At 39.2% G+C, this 13,431-nt stretch overlaps 1 protein-coding gene across 1 annotated transcript in view; it reads left to right on the forward strand.

Moving 5' to 3' along the window:
• Positions 1-7,393: 7,393 nt before the first annotated feature.
• Positions 7,394-13,431, forward strand: part of mecom (MDS1 and EVI1 complex locus) — a 132,989-nt gene continuing 126,951 nt past the window's right edge. Inside the window, exon 1 of the mRNA XM_079246451.1 lies at positions 7,394-7,492. Coding sequence (XP_079102577.1) covers positions 7,456-7,492 — 37 coding nt within the window. The 5' untranslated portion in view covers positions 7,394-7,455. The remainder of the gene's footprint in view (positions 7,493-13,431) is intronic.

Genomic DNA, 13,431 nt, shown 5'->3' on the forward strand with positions numbered 1-13,431 from the left:
TTTTTTTTTTCCTTGATGGCATTGTGTGTGCTTCTGTATATAAATCAAATAACCATCCTATATCAAAAGAATGACAAGAAGGTGGTATTTTTCAAAATAAAACAAATACTTGAACCAGTTGACCCCTTGTCTTTACAGAAAACAGAAACAGAGAGATCACACAAAAAAGACTGTTTTAAAGTAGAAGTCCTGTCCGGCAGCTTTTTCCAACCAGTCATTAAACCAGGTGAATGTAATCAACTCATCTCCATTGCAGGTAGATTAGTCTGTTATTGAAAACACCTGTTCTAAATTCATCGGTAAATCCAAACACATGGAGGGCTTCTACTTTATTTTTACTTCTACTTCTACTTCTACTTTATACACCTCAGTTAAAATCGGACCATATATATAATAAAAACGTATTTTTCCAAAAAATGTTCCCGCCCGGTCTCGAACCGGGGACCTTTCGCGTGTTAGGCGAACGTGATAACCACTACACTACGGGAACTTTCTGACGTCATGCCTACGTCGTGTGACACACCACTAAACCTTGTAGCGTGTGACAGCTTTGGTGAAAAGTCTGTGCTCAATTGTCTATATCTAGCCGGAGAATGTTGAATTCACGTTACGCCTACAGACTACAAAAGTCTAAATAGACACCGTGTTTGTTTCATACAGACAACCCAGAAAAACAACTACTCAAACTGCATATCGAGCACAAAACTTCGTTATCATTTCAACGCCTGAAAAAGTCTCACTTCACGTCAGTCACGTTAGTATTTCTTAATCAAAGTTTAATTTTATCTTTCATTTTTTATATAGGCGTAATTAACTTTGTTAATTTACCTTCGTTCTCGTGTATCTACAAATGTGTCTTTCTGTCGTCTACCTCTAAAGTAAATACCATTCATTACCGCGAGACTCTGGGTAGCTGAAAACTGGAGCGTGTACACAAGTGGGGTTTTTTTTCGACCCAGTAGATTCAGTTTTTCTCCTTACTATGGCCAAACTATAGTAGTGCAGGCTTAGATGTAGTATTTGCAGTCAAAGATTTCAAGACGTACATTACTACTGACAAAAAAGCACAAGAAAAGTAATCTACTGATTTTCTCAACGCTATATTGGCTAAATAGGTCAAAAAAGTGTTGGGATGCTGCTCTGTGCAGCAATGAATCAAAACATATACTCTTCTGACCTGTGGTTCAGCGGTGTGTCTGGAGAAGAAATAATGAAGGATACGCTGAAAACAACACCCTACCTACAGTAAAGCATGGCAGTGGATCAGTGATGCTCTGGGGCTGCTTTGCTTCCTCTGACACTGGAAACCTACAGCATGTGCAGGGCAAGATGTAACTAATAGATTACCAGGAAATCATGAGAAAAAATGTGATGATGTGTGATGACCTTCCAACAACATAATGGTACCTCGCAAAGCTTAACGTCCACCAAGTCTTGGTTTGAAAATGAGTCCTGGAAGACAAGAGTGGCCAACACAGTCGCAGGAACACTGCCAAAGCCAGTGTCTGGCTATGCATCACATTTACAGCAGGACATGGAAGCAACATGGTGCTCTAAGTACTAAGAATGCTTCTCATTAAGGGGCTAAATAATTTTGAGAATGCAGTGGTAAGTGGCCTTTTCAGTTGAATTTAGAAAAAACAGTTATATTACCTGTGTAATATGTAAAAAGAATATTTATTTTAGGATTACTTTATTGTTTTTGTAGTATTTTATTTATTTATTTATTTGTGTGTGTGTGTGTGTGTGAAGTTTTTCGTTTCAACAAAACGTGTTTTATTCTTCCAGTGTCTTAGCGTCCCCAGCACAGTTAATGTGGGTTGGGAGCATTATGAGACATAATATGTTGGTGTTTAATCATGTGGGTGTGGATGTTGTAGTGCATGTTTGATCTGGGCAATTTGGTGGGTAAAAAAGTTGTTTATTTGTTGGTTCATTTTGTTTTTAATGTAGAAGTCTTTTCATGATATTTTTTGTCTGACTGATTGATTGATTGGTTGGTTGGTTGGTTGTTCTGTGGTACATTCTATACCTTAGTTTTGATTACTCGATTCTGATTGGCTGCAAGGTGTCCGTTAAAAAATGATATAGGATACCAGTTTAAAAAAGTTCCGTCAAATAGCCCAATACTTCTAAATTATTGCGCTGGCTCAAACGCCAGTAGGTAACCGGGGCAACAGAAATGTTAGTGGCAAACGGTCATAACAGAAAGCAGAAAGAAAATCTGGACTGACAATATCAGTCATGGTTACTGCTGAATGTATCTGATCTACCAGTTCTTGAATTATTTGATTTTTCTAGGTTAATTTAGAGCATCAGCACTGTTGATTAAAATAAAACTGTCAAGTTCTGCACAAGTCGGCAGATGACCCAGTCAGGACATTGGCCCTCAAGGGACGGATTTGGAGATCCCTTTAGATGATTATGGCTTTGTTAAAGTCCCAGCAGCTCAGTTACTCAGACCAGCCAGTTTTGCAACAACTTTAAGTTTTTTTTTGTTATTTTTACCATTTCTATATGTCTAACTGCTTTGACGTGCATGTAATTTTTTCTGATCAGCTATTTATCTTACCAACAGTTGAACAGGTCTACCTGAATGGTCAGTGAGTGTTATCAAGCAGTTAAGCACAACAGCAAGCTGCTTAGGAACTTCACATGAGATGTGAGAAAGTTTAAGAAGTTAGATGTTATTACTACTTATAACAAAAGAATAATAAAAGATAGTCTTAAGTCTATCCTTTTCTGTGTGTGTGTGTGTGTGTTGGAAGTTCTCTAAAGCTGTGACGTCAGCTGTTAGGAGTCAACAGGCACTTTCACCTATTGACTTGTTACCCCATCCATCTGCATGTTCTTTTAATTGCCTTGCAACCGGGAACCTGACATGATCTCGGCTGTTACTGGAAATAGAAATAAATAAACCTGATGGACTGTCTTATTGATTACTTGTCAAATCCCTTTGTTGACTTGACTGCTGCAAGGGAAGTATCACTTGAAAATGGATGGGATGAGTTAGAATCTTGAGGTATGCATCTGTATGTGGTTAAGAACCTCTCATCAAGCTGTTTGCAGAGGTAAATATGTCCAAAACTAACACCAGAATTATCAATACTACTTCAACAAATTGTCTTCGGAGCGCATCGTAATCTGTCTCCGATGCTGACTACTGAGTCAACAAGCAGTTGTTAAAATGCACTTTACTTCAGTACCTCAGGGCAGGTCATCCCATCAATCTGTCACTTCAACCCACAGGTTTTGATTATTCTTTCACTTTTTGTTAGTTTTTTTTTTTTAATCTTTTAGCTCATGCCAAGATTTCAAATGATGGTTTTAAAAGCAGATTATATATTAAACTGAATGTTTGCTTTTAGATTTTACCAGCCTGATCTGCACCTGTGTACTGTACCTCTCGCCTGCTAATTGCTGGGAAGGACTACAAGCCCCACCAACACCGAGTTTTACTAACCAGTATAGAATTTAAATGAATGAATGAATGAGCAAGCAGCGGACATTTATCATTATTTGGTCATTTCTGAAAAAGTGGTGTATAACATCCACGAGATGGCGCCATGGTGTAAAGTATTATTCCTAACATGTTGAGTCGTGCCTCGTGCATGAACAGGAGACTTCACACCGTCGTTCAGCGTTTTGTTGTTTTGGTTGCCTCATATTGGGGCATATTTATAATTAAACTGTGAACTAATAGTTTAAAGGTTCTTAACAAAGTATTGTTCTACGACGGGCATGTAAATACGACATGATTTTTTACTTATAGGTAGCTGGGAGTTTGTAGACAACTTTAAGGTATTTTAGAAATGTTATTTTTAACATTACTAGGCTTTAAAATAATTTATCTGAAGAAAAGTATTGTAAAATTTGAGCAAATTATTTTAGGTAAAAAAAAAAAAAAAACAAAGAAACACAAAATAACCTATATCATATTGTTAGTCTAATATAGCCTACTTTTGAGTCACATTATGATATTCCGTACGTTTAATTTGATCTTATGCAATCGAATTATCTTAAATAACTTGAGAAAAAAATTAGGCATTTCGACAAGAAAAAAAAAATCTTCTTTTACGTACGTCACATGTATTTATATTTCAGTTCATGATGCTGTGTTTTGTTCCATTTTTGGCATCTCACCATGAAAATAAAGGCACTTTATTTTCACTTAAGACGAAGTCTAATTCCGTTTGTGTCAGTCTGATTTTTTTGTTATTCGTTCTGTTATATAGGCCATGTATATATATATATATATATATATATATATATATATATATATATATATATATATATATATATATATAGCATGTTTCCTTCTGTTGTCAGACAATTGTTCTTGCGATATGTTGTTTGCTTTGGATTTATTTTCATGTTTACCTGGAGACATGGTCAACTATATGACCAGTGAAGATGAATTAATTTCCCCGGCAGAGTATTGTTAAGTGCATTGGCTGCTGACTGGAAGTGACTGCCTTTGATTGAGTGGATAATTCTCTCCACGCACTGACCTGAATAAATCGCGGTGGTTTTAGGCTACTCTTAAGAAATTTAAGTAACAACTGCAATAAAAAAAAAAAGAATAATTCTATCATTTAAAACTAAAGCATTGATGAACAAGTCTGACAGAAATTTTCTATTATAAAGAAGAAAAGGTTAGTTTGTTGTGTAATTCTCCTAATTACCTCAAATGACGGCTTTCTCCCCTTAATTATTTGTCTATGTATTTATATATGAATGTATTTCTTCTTTTTCTTAATAATAATAATAATAATAATAATAATAATAATAATAATAATAATAAAAGCCATTTGCTAAAATATGACTTTCGCTGTCAATTTTTATACATCAGTTTTATATATTTTAGGTTTAGTTTCAGGAACAGGTTCGGTTAGACAAAGCGGTGATAAATATCCCTGTTGATCACTTGATTGATTACCTTACTCAAAGGTCACGCGGGCCCTGGTAATTTCCTTACGCCTGAGGCTGCCTTTTCACTTTTAGTCTCTCTCCTCAGCCTCTATACAGATCATGGTATTTTTAACCCATTATCAGCCGAACCCGCTGCTGTAAAACAGTCAAATCTATAAACTAGTGTTTGCTTAGAGGATCTTTTTTTTTATTATTTGTTTGTTGGTTGTTTTGTTTTTTATTTTTATTTATTTATTTTTTTTTACGTGGGTTTAACGTGATGCAAAAAGCTGTGTGCTGGGGTATCGCACCCCATTATTTTCCAAAAAAATTGCAACCCACGGAGCTGCAGGGATGTGTGCGCTGCTCAGCTTCTGCCACCAGCTTCAACATATCCTAATAAAATATGAAATAACAAAGTGTTTCAGAGGAGAGAAGAAAACAAAGAAGAGAGCAGTAAATTATTGCGGTAAATGAAAACTGTTTTCATTTAGGCTAATTGGGCGCTCTTTTCGCCCCCACTCTCTCTCTCTCTCTCTCTCTCTCTCTCTTTCCTTACATTGTGTGTATTTCTGCCTGAGTCCAGCGCGCCACCTTCCCAGGCATGGTGCGTAGTAAAGGCGCAACCCACTTAATAGCACCATTTATGTCATTACAGCAGAGGTAGAGTGAGGTACAACCACAATAAAGTATCAGTATTAACCTCCTTTAAGTTGTCTGTATAACCGAGGAGGTCCTCATAATTTCAAGAGTCTTGAGAGAAACATTCAGGGAATGCGTCCAGATCTATCTATCTATCTATCTATCTATCTATCTATTAAAATTATGCAGGTGGGAGATAATTACCTATCTCATCCTGCGGGCTGCATGTGCGCATGCCAGAATTTGCAGTCAAACTGAACTTATATATTACAACTTTTCTTTTTTTCTTAAAAAAAAAAACTGTCTTTATGCTTTGGGCATGGCATGATGTCACAGCTTCAGTCAATTTCAACACACTTTAAGTCGATAGCAGCAGTTCACAGAGAGGCATGGAGTTCATCAGCCAGGTCAGCGCGATCTCCTGGATCTAATTAATTGCCAATTACTTTAATTATACGCTGTCAATGCTTTGGGACAAATAAACTATATGCACCTTGATAGCATCAGTGTTGTGAACATTTCAATCTGCTTTTCGTTCAATAAAGTTTCATAAATAAAGGGAAAAGTAACGAAAAACATTGCTGTTCGGTTCGCTATATTTCTTTGTATCTAAATATGCCTTGAAAAGATTTATGATTCTCCAGATAACAGAGGACACGGAGGGACTTTACTGACTTTTGTCTAGATGATAACCATTTATGAGCCGATACTTTTCTTTCTCTTAAAGATCCCGAATGGGAAAACGGGAGCGAGAGAGAGAGAGAGAGAGAGACAGACGGGGGGGGGGGGGGGGGGGGGGGGGGGGGGGACGGTCTCAAATATCACTTCATCCGCGGATAAATTGGTTTGGACAAAAGTCTTTTCTCTATTGATGGAGCTGTTCTCTTTCCAAGTTAAATCAAGTAAAAACATCCTTTTCGAGCCCTGTAGCAATTATCAAGTGACAGAATCCACGTACTGTAAGAGAAACGTCTCAAACCAGCATTAATACTGAGCGCTTACCGTATTAATAATCATCAAAATGAGGAGGAAAAACCCTGGGCACACACATTATATCTCAGTTGGGTGACCAAGCAAGAGAGGGAGGAGGAATATGTTCATTAACTTTCCAGCTTCAATGACCAGAACACAATTAAAATATATAAAACCTTTCATGACTACATTCAGAATACGTAATTGTGAGAGAACATTGATTAATGCGAGTTCGTCTGAAGAAAAAAGGTGGGTTTAGTTTTAATTAAGGTTGTAGATGTAGGCTGAAGATACACTGCAAAAAAATACTGCCTGCTCAGTCTCAATTCTTTTTTTTAAGTGTTAAAAAACGCTGACATGACATTTTCGTATTTATTTAGAGGGAGTTTATAGAAAAGTTTCATCTAGTTTATTCTCAAAATGTTTTGTTTGAAACTGTTTTATTAAAGAAAGAAAGAAAGAAAGAAAGAAAGAAAGAAAGAAAGAAAGACTTCACTGCTTCAGAAATCAAATCAAAGACACACTGGTAACTTAAATGACAAAGTTTGCTGTGAACACCGTAAGATGGTGAATGTCATGCTGAAGCAGCTTCGGTCACTTCTTGCAGTGTCCACTCCCCCTCTTTCTTGCCTCTTCGGCGGTTGCTTTTGCAAATCTAACACGAAACGAGGTGTCCGTGATTCACCCATCTTGACCACATCAGCATAATATCAAAAGTGATAAATCGTCCCAAAACTTTTTCTGGCACTTGCTGCCGGCAGATTTCGGGCATGTGCGCATGTGCGAAGGTGTCCACACTGACAATGCTGGAGAGATAGCGCGTTTGGATTGAGAAACCCAGAGAAAAAGGACAGAGAAAAAACAAAAAGGAGGAAAAAAAAAAAGATTCAAGAAAAAATCCAAACAATCCCACGTCGAGAGACTGGCACCATGAGGTCCAAAGGCAGGGCGCGGAAACTGACCACGAGTAGGTGCAACATCCCTTTCTTTTTTCTTTTGAAACATGCCATCTTATATACCTATAGGCTGTCGCTGTTATCACTGCGTCAATTAATAGTTTCTGTAAAACCATTTCATGTGCACCAAAACGAGCTCGATCCTCACTTTCACCTTTTAAGAACGCGAAGGTGTAGATGTTATCGCGAGGAAAACAAATTGAAGTGCCTTGCAGGAAAGAGGGTAAACTTTAAAGTTGAGGGGAGCGATGGTGGAACTTTCTGCAAGGCGTCCCGCTCCACTATTGGAATCGCTAGTTGCATGTAGTGGGCGCTGTAGTGTAACGTGGGGTAATGCAAGTTAAAAAGCCGTGTCCAGTGTACCGGAGAGCTGCATTGCAATCGCTCCACGCTCATGCTGTCGGATGCTCACCCCAGTATTGCCCGGAAAATTGGGAGAAAAAGGAGCTAAACAAGGAGTAAACGAGGACGTATCAGACATGCTGAATGTTGCAGGGGAAGGGGATGTCGTTGTTTAAATTCCGTGCGTGAGTTGTGCTGTATATATTTCGAGCGCACATTCCTATCTGTAAAAAAATGGGGATTATTTTAATGACATGAGAAGTTAATGTTTTAATTCGTGTGTTGCAAATAATGTTTACACATTTACGTCACCGTGTAAATTGATTCATTGCAGGAAACTGACTTCTTACTCCGTGGGCACAATGGATTTAAGATTAAATAACACTGGTAATTTCTTGAGGTTGATTAATAAACTTGTATCATTAAAAGCGATTCAATTATCCGCACCCATTCGACTATATCAAGTGACATGGTTACTCAAGCATTGATCTGCCACAATAAATTATGAAGACGCGCATTATTCTGCTCAGAAGTCTAATCAAGCTATGACGTTTTGTGGTTCTGTGGCGTTGCGTTTCTTTCCACCTTTGTTTAAAATATTTTTCCTTTTATTGCCATAAGAGAAAACTGCTAAATGCCCGCCATTATATGAATGTTTTCTCCTTTTTATGAATTTGGACTGGCAGGTGAAAATGAAGCAATAATGTTGCGCAGTTGACGTAAAAAACGCTCCAAGTGTCACCATAAGCAAAATATATTTACACACCCCGTTTTTTTTTTTTTAACTTACACTATCCTTTATTTTGGAGGGGGGGGGGGGGGAGAACATATAAACGCCATGGCTTAAACTAATAAATATTTTTTTGTAAAGTTGTATAGGTGCAACATTAGTTTGAAATGATCCGGACAGCAAAGGTCAACAAGCAGCAGGCTGCAGAGGTTGTGGAACATGTGGTCACTAAACAAGTCAGTTTACCGCAGTAATTGTATATCCTGAAGAGATTTACTAATATGTAGTAAAATATTAGAAATACTTTAGTGTCATACTTTATATGCTGAGAGGATAGATCGCTGTAAATACAAGGAATTAAGATATAATCAACATAAACATAAGATGGAAACACTTTGCACCAGCCCTGAAGATATCTTAACTACAAAAAGTAAAAAGAAAAATGTTACAACGTCCACCACAGACAGCTAACAACCGCACCAACTTTTTTTTTTTTTATTCCGTTTTTTGCACATGCAGATGGACTAATTCCCTCGTGCACTTAACGATTATTAGCCTGTATTTTCACAATGGAAGAGACGGATTTCTGCTTCTCAATTCAGACAAGGAGGGATGTTTTGGGCCCCCGAAGAAGTGGGCCCACCCTGGCCCATAGCCAGGTCTGCACAGTGTCAGCAGTGAATATTTAAATTCCCAGACCCCTCATAAGGGCTCTGCTGGTAAATGCGTTCAGTGTGTGCCTCCCTCCTTGCAGAAAACTCTTGTGATTAAAAAAAAAAAAAAGGAAAAAGAGAGGGTGCATGTAATAGAGGAGGTGATGGAGAGGTGGTAAACGTAAGCGAGATTGATGGAAGCTGACTGATTAGTTCGCAACGTCCAGATGTAACGCGGTGAGCCGCAGAAAACTTCCATCCACGTACAGCAGGCCGCACCCCGCGGAGAACAGTTGGCCACAGACAGATGAAGGAGTCTTCCTGGTCCAAAGTGGTGCTTTGTTGGCCTAATTACAGATCCACTTAACATACCTGTGTATAAGTGACAAATAATAAAAACACAGTTTTTCCATCTAATGTGTTTTGACAATATGTTAGTAATAATTAGCTACATGAAGGATTTATTGCATGTAAACTGTAAAACAGAAAAAGCTTAAATGGAAAACTATATGGAAAATACTGATGCCTACAGGTAATCCGATTTGTCTCCCAATACAATGAATATTTTATTGTTATTTTCTCATTTGCTTCTTTATCCCTGCGTAGTCGCCTTTCGTTTAGCCGCTTGTCTCCAGAAATATGTCGTCTTTTTTTTCCTTGCCTTATCTAACGAAGTGATGCTTCTGATTGGCACGAGAGAAGCTGCGTGAGTGTGTTTGTGTGTTAAAAGGAGAGGGAGAGGGAGGCCTCGCGCGCCTCGGTGTCTCGTGTCCGTCAGCGCCTCTCGTCTCCATCGCTGGGAAGTGCGTCGTCCTCTCCACATTGTGCAATGGGCCATGCATCTCGCGTTTGTCTGGCGGAGCTCATTAAAACGGTTAATAGATCGGCCCATTTGAGAGGTGAGAGGGAGCGGGCCAGCGCAAGGAGAGTGAAATAGAGACCCCCATTAAACGGCCCTTGGTGTGCCGGAGCGGCGCTCTTAGCCTGCGCTCCGCTTGGTGCCAAATTTCCGCATACATATGTCACACATAGCCTATCTGATTCAGATCCAGTGAAGAATCATCATTCTGGAGGCAGACCTTAACACACTGTTTGTCTGGCCTGGCTTATTAAGTAATTCATTGATTTTTTTATGCAAAGGCAACATATTTATTGTACAATTATAAAAGAAGAAATTAAACGAAATCAAGCACATAATTAACATGATTTATTTTAATTGCGTGACAAAAACGGTATTTGTTAAAGAAAATAATATATATTAAAGACATCAAGACATATATTTAAAGACATAAAGACTGGGTCATTTTAGAACTTTTGTGATAAGACTGTTTGGAGGTGTGAAACTGGTGACAAGACTCTTCACAATGATGATATCAGTGTACACAAAAGTAATAACAATAAACAAACACACTAGCACTAGTTTAGAAAGAATAGAATAACCAGATGAATCCCCCCCTCACCCCCCCCCCCCCCCCCCCCCCCCCCCCACACACACACATACACACACACACACACCACCACCACTGCTCTCTCTCCCTCTCTCTCTCTCTCTCTTTCACACACACACAGACACACATTTTTTTTTGTTCATTATGTGGTTATAAGAATAGGTGCTTATGGATCTGTTGATGCACTCAAGCTTTGAGGACTGTAAGGGGCAGTTTGATTGTGACCCAAGACTTCTCATCTATTAACTCCCCCCATCTGTCCTCTTTCTGTTCCTACTTTGTTACTATGGGAGAACCCCCAAACCCCCACCCCCTCCTCCCCCCTTCCTCCACATGTCAGAAAGTAGCCCTTTTGGAAGGTCTCTGATGTTAATGAGTCGTCCAGGACTCAGTCTGGGGTCTGTAAACAAAGAGCTGACGAGGTTAGTGGTTTGTTTAGGCTGTTGTCCCCCACTTGAAGGATGTCCCCTGTCCTAACAACTAAGTAGCGTCCAGACCTCCGCCATGGGTTTCCAATCAAGCCCCTCTCCAGGGGCTTCTCTCCTGTCTTTACCACTTTTTTCTCACTGCAGTCCCACCTTTTACACCACAGTGTATTTTATCAGTTTCAGAATTCATAAAGGACTGTGTTTGGATATTGACAATGATGTGCATGTGTTGATGTTTGTATGGACTGGGCGGTGAGTACTGATGCAATGACCCAGACACGGCACTGTGGGAACACCAAGGGATGGATGGAGGGAGGGGAGTGTGTGCAGCAACATGTCAAGCCTGGGAACCACTGTGTGTTTACCACAGGGAAACTGTACCAGTACAGAACAATGACTGAGCCTTACCCCTTCTAAATAAAAAAAGAAAAAAGAAAAAGCATTTCTGCTTTCTTCTCCCCCCCCTAAAGGTCATAGAGTTAGAGATAGGGAGTCCACACAAAAGCCACAGTCTGTTGGCAGTCTGGTCTGGCCCACTGCGGTGCCAAGGCTGAGGTCATTATCAACAGAGCAGTCCCAAGCTCAACATATTTTTATAGATTGTGTGTGTGTTTTTGTGTGTGTTCGCCTGAAAGGGAGGCGAGCGTGTCTATGTGCTTATTTGGTCGGCCTGAGAGTGTGTATGTGCAAGTTTTTAGTGTGAATATACACCAAACAAAAGCACTCCGCAGAGCATAGCTGTCATAAGAGAGGCATGCCGCCATTTTCTCATCGCAAATTGGTCCGAGATAAATGGCATATTGCTGATTTAAAAAGTTTACATCAAACTGATTTGTGTGTCGTTATGATGTCTGAGGAGATATAATGTCAACAGACTGCTGATGGTGCAGTTCACCGGGGGCTATTAATGTGGCGTTCTGAAGTTAGCACAGCTTGGCTTGCTTTGAGGAGAGATGTCTGTTAGCTAATTAAAGAAACTCAATCATTTTATATGCTCCAATCAATTACCTGGAGCAGGTGGTAGAAACAGGGCCCGACACTCTGGCCTCATGTCTCACATCAGCTAACTACCCTAAGTCATTTTACTACATTGTTGAGTGCTTTTATGGGGAGGAAAACTAAACACAATTTGGTATGACTTTACTTGCTGCCTGTATGTGTGCTGGGCTTTACAGTGAAGTGTAGACATGCAGTTATAATTTGCAAGCTGCAGGATGAACGTTTCATCATTTCTCAGAAAGTGTAGTCAACTTTGTGGTTTGGGATTATTGTTTTTGCTGGTGTTTATCTGTTTGTCTTTATGCTTGTATGTCTGTCAGTGTGTCTGTTTAACTACACAAAAACCACTTGATGGATTTTTATGATTTTTTTTTATTTTTATCTGAGAATGGGATTTCATCCAACTTGGATTTCATTACATTTTGGGAGTGATCCGGATCACCATGTGATCCAGGAATTTTTTTTTAAGGATTCATTGTGAGAAGGGCCATTTTAACCAGTATATATGCATATAACTCCACAATAAATGGTCAGGGTGCTCAGCTTAAAAATACAGAAGTAGTTCCCAACAGGATTTACGAGAAATCAAACTTAGATCAGGATCCTGGCATAATTCTGGATACTACTATCCAAAAAAGGAACAAATATGTGATCTTTGGGATCTCCATCACTGCAAGAGAACAAATTAAAATACAATCATGCACCAAACATGCAAAATGGATTAATTTTCAATGAATCTTGGAATGTAATATGTTTTAATGAACTTTTACACTTTGGAAATAAAATTAGAACTCTTATAAAGTTCCAGAAATAACTTTAATGTCGATAGATGTGCTAAAATGACATGCACTGTTTATGCACACTACTGTTTGATGGCTGTCCTGGAGGGTTGATAAAGAGAACAGTGCTTATACACCGACGGGAGCACAAGGCTATAAACAGGAATTACCCAACAATCGTTTAGTGAATGTGGTGATAACAGTGTGTTCTAGCGCTGCTCGGGGATCTCCCCGGGTGGAGCAGGTTGGATGGAAGAAGTTAGTGAGGGAGAGTTCAAGAGACGACAGTCATTTCAGATTCATAAAAGCAAAAAAAAAAAAAAGCCCATCAGCTTATAGAATGAGACAGGACACAGCAGATGTAATCAAGTGTGTACATGTATGTTTTTTTGGAGCCGTGTGCACATGATTCTTGTATACCTTTTATTTCTGCCATAACAAGACTCCCCCCTCCTCTCTTTGCCTCCACACTCATTAAGCGCTGACCTCTCACCCTTGCAGGACGGGAGTGATGAGGGGAGGAGATGTGATCAAAGCTGGGGTCTTCCTGATGAAGTTTAAACTACAGCAT

This window comes from Telmatherina bonti, assembly GCF_933228915.1.
Source record: "Telmatherina bonti genome assembly, chromosome: 9".
NCBI lineage: Eukaryota > Metazoa > Chordata > Actinopteri > Atheriniformes > Telmatherinidae > Telmatherina > Telmatherina bonti.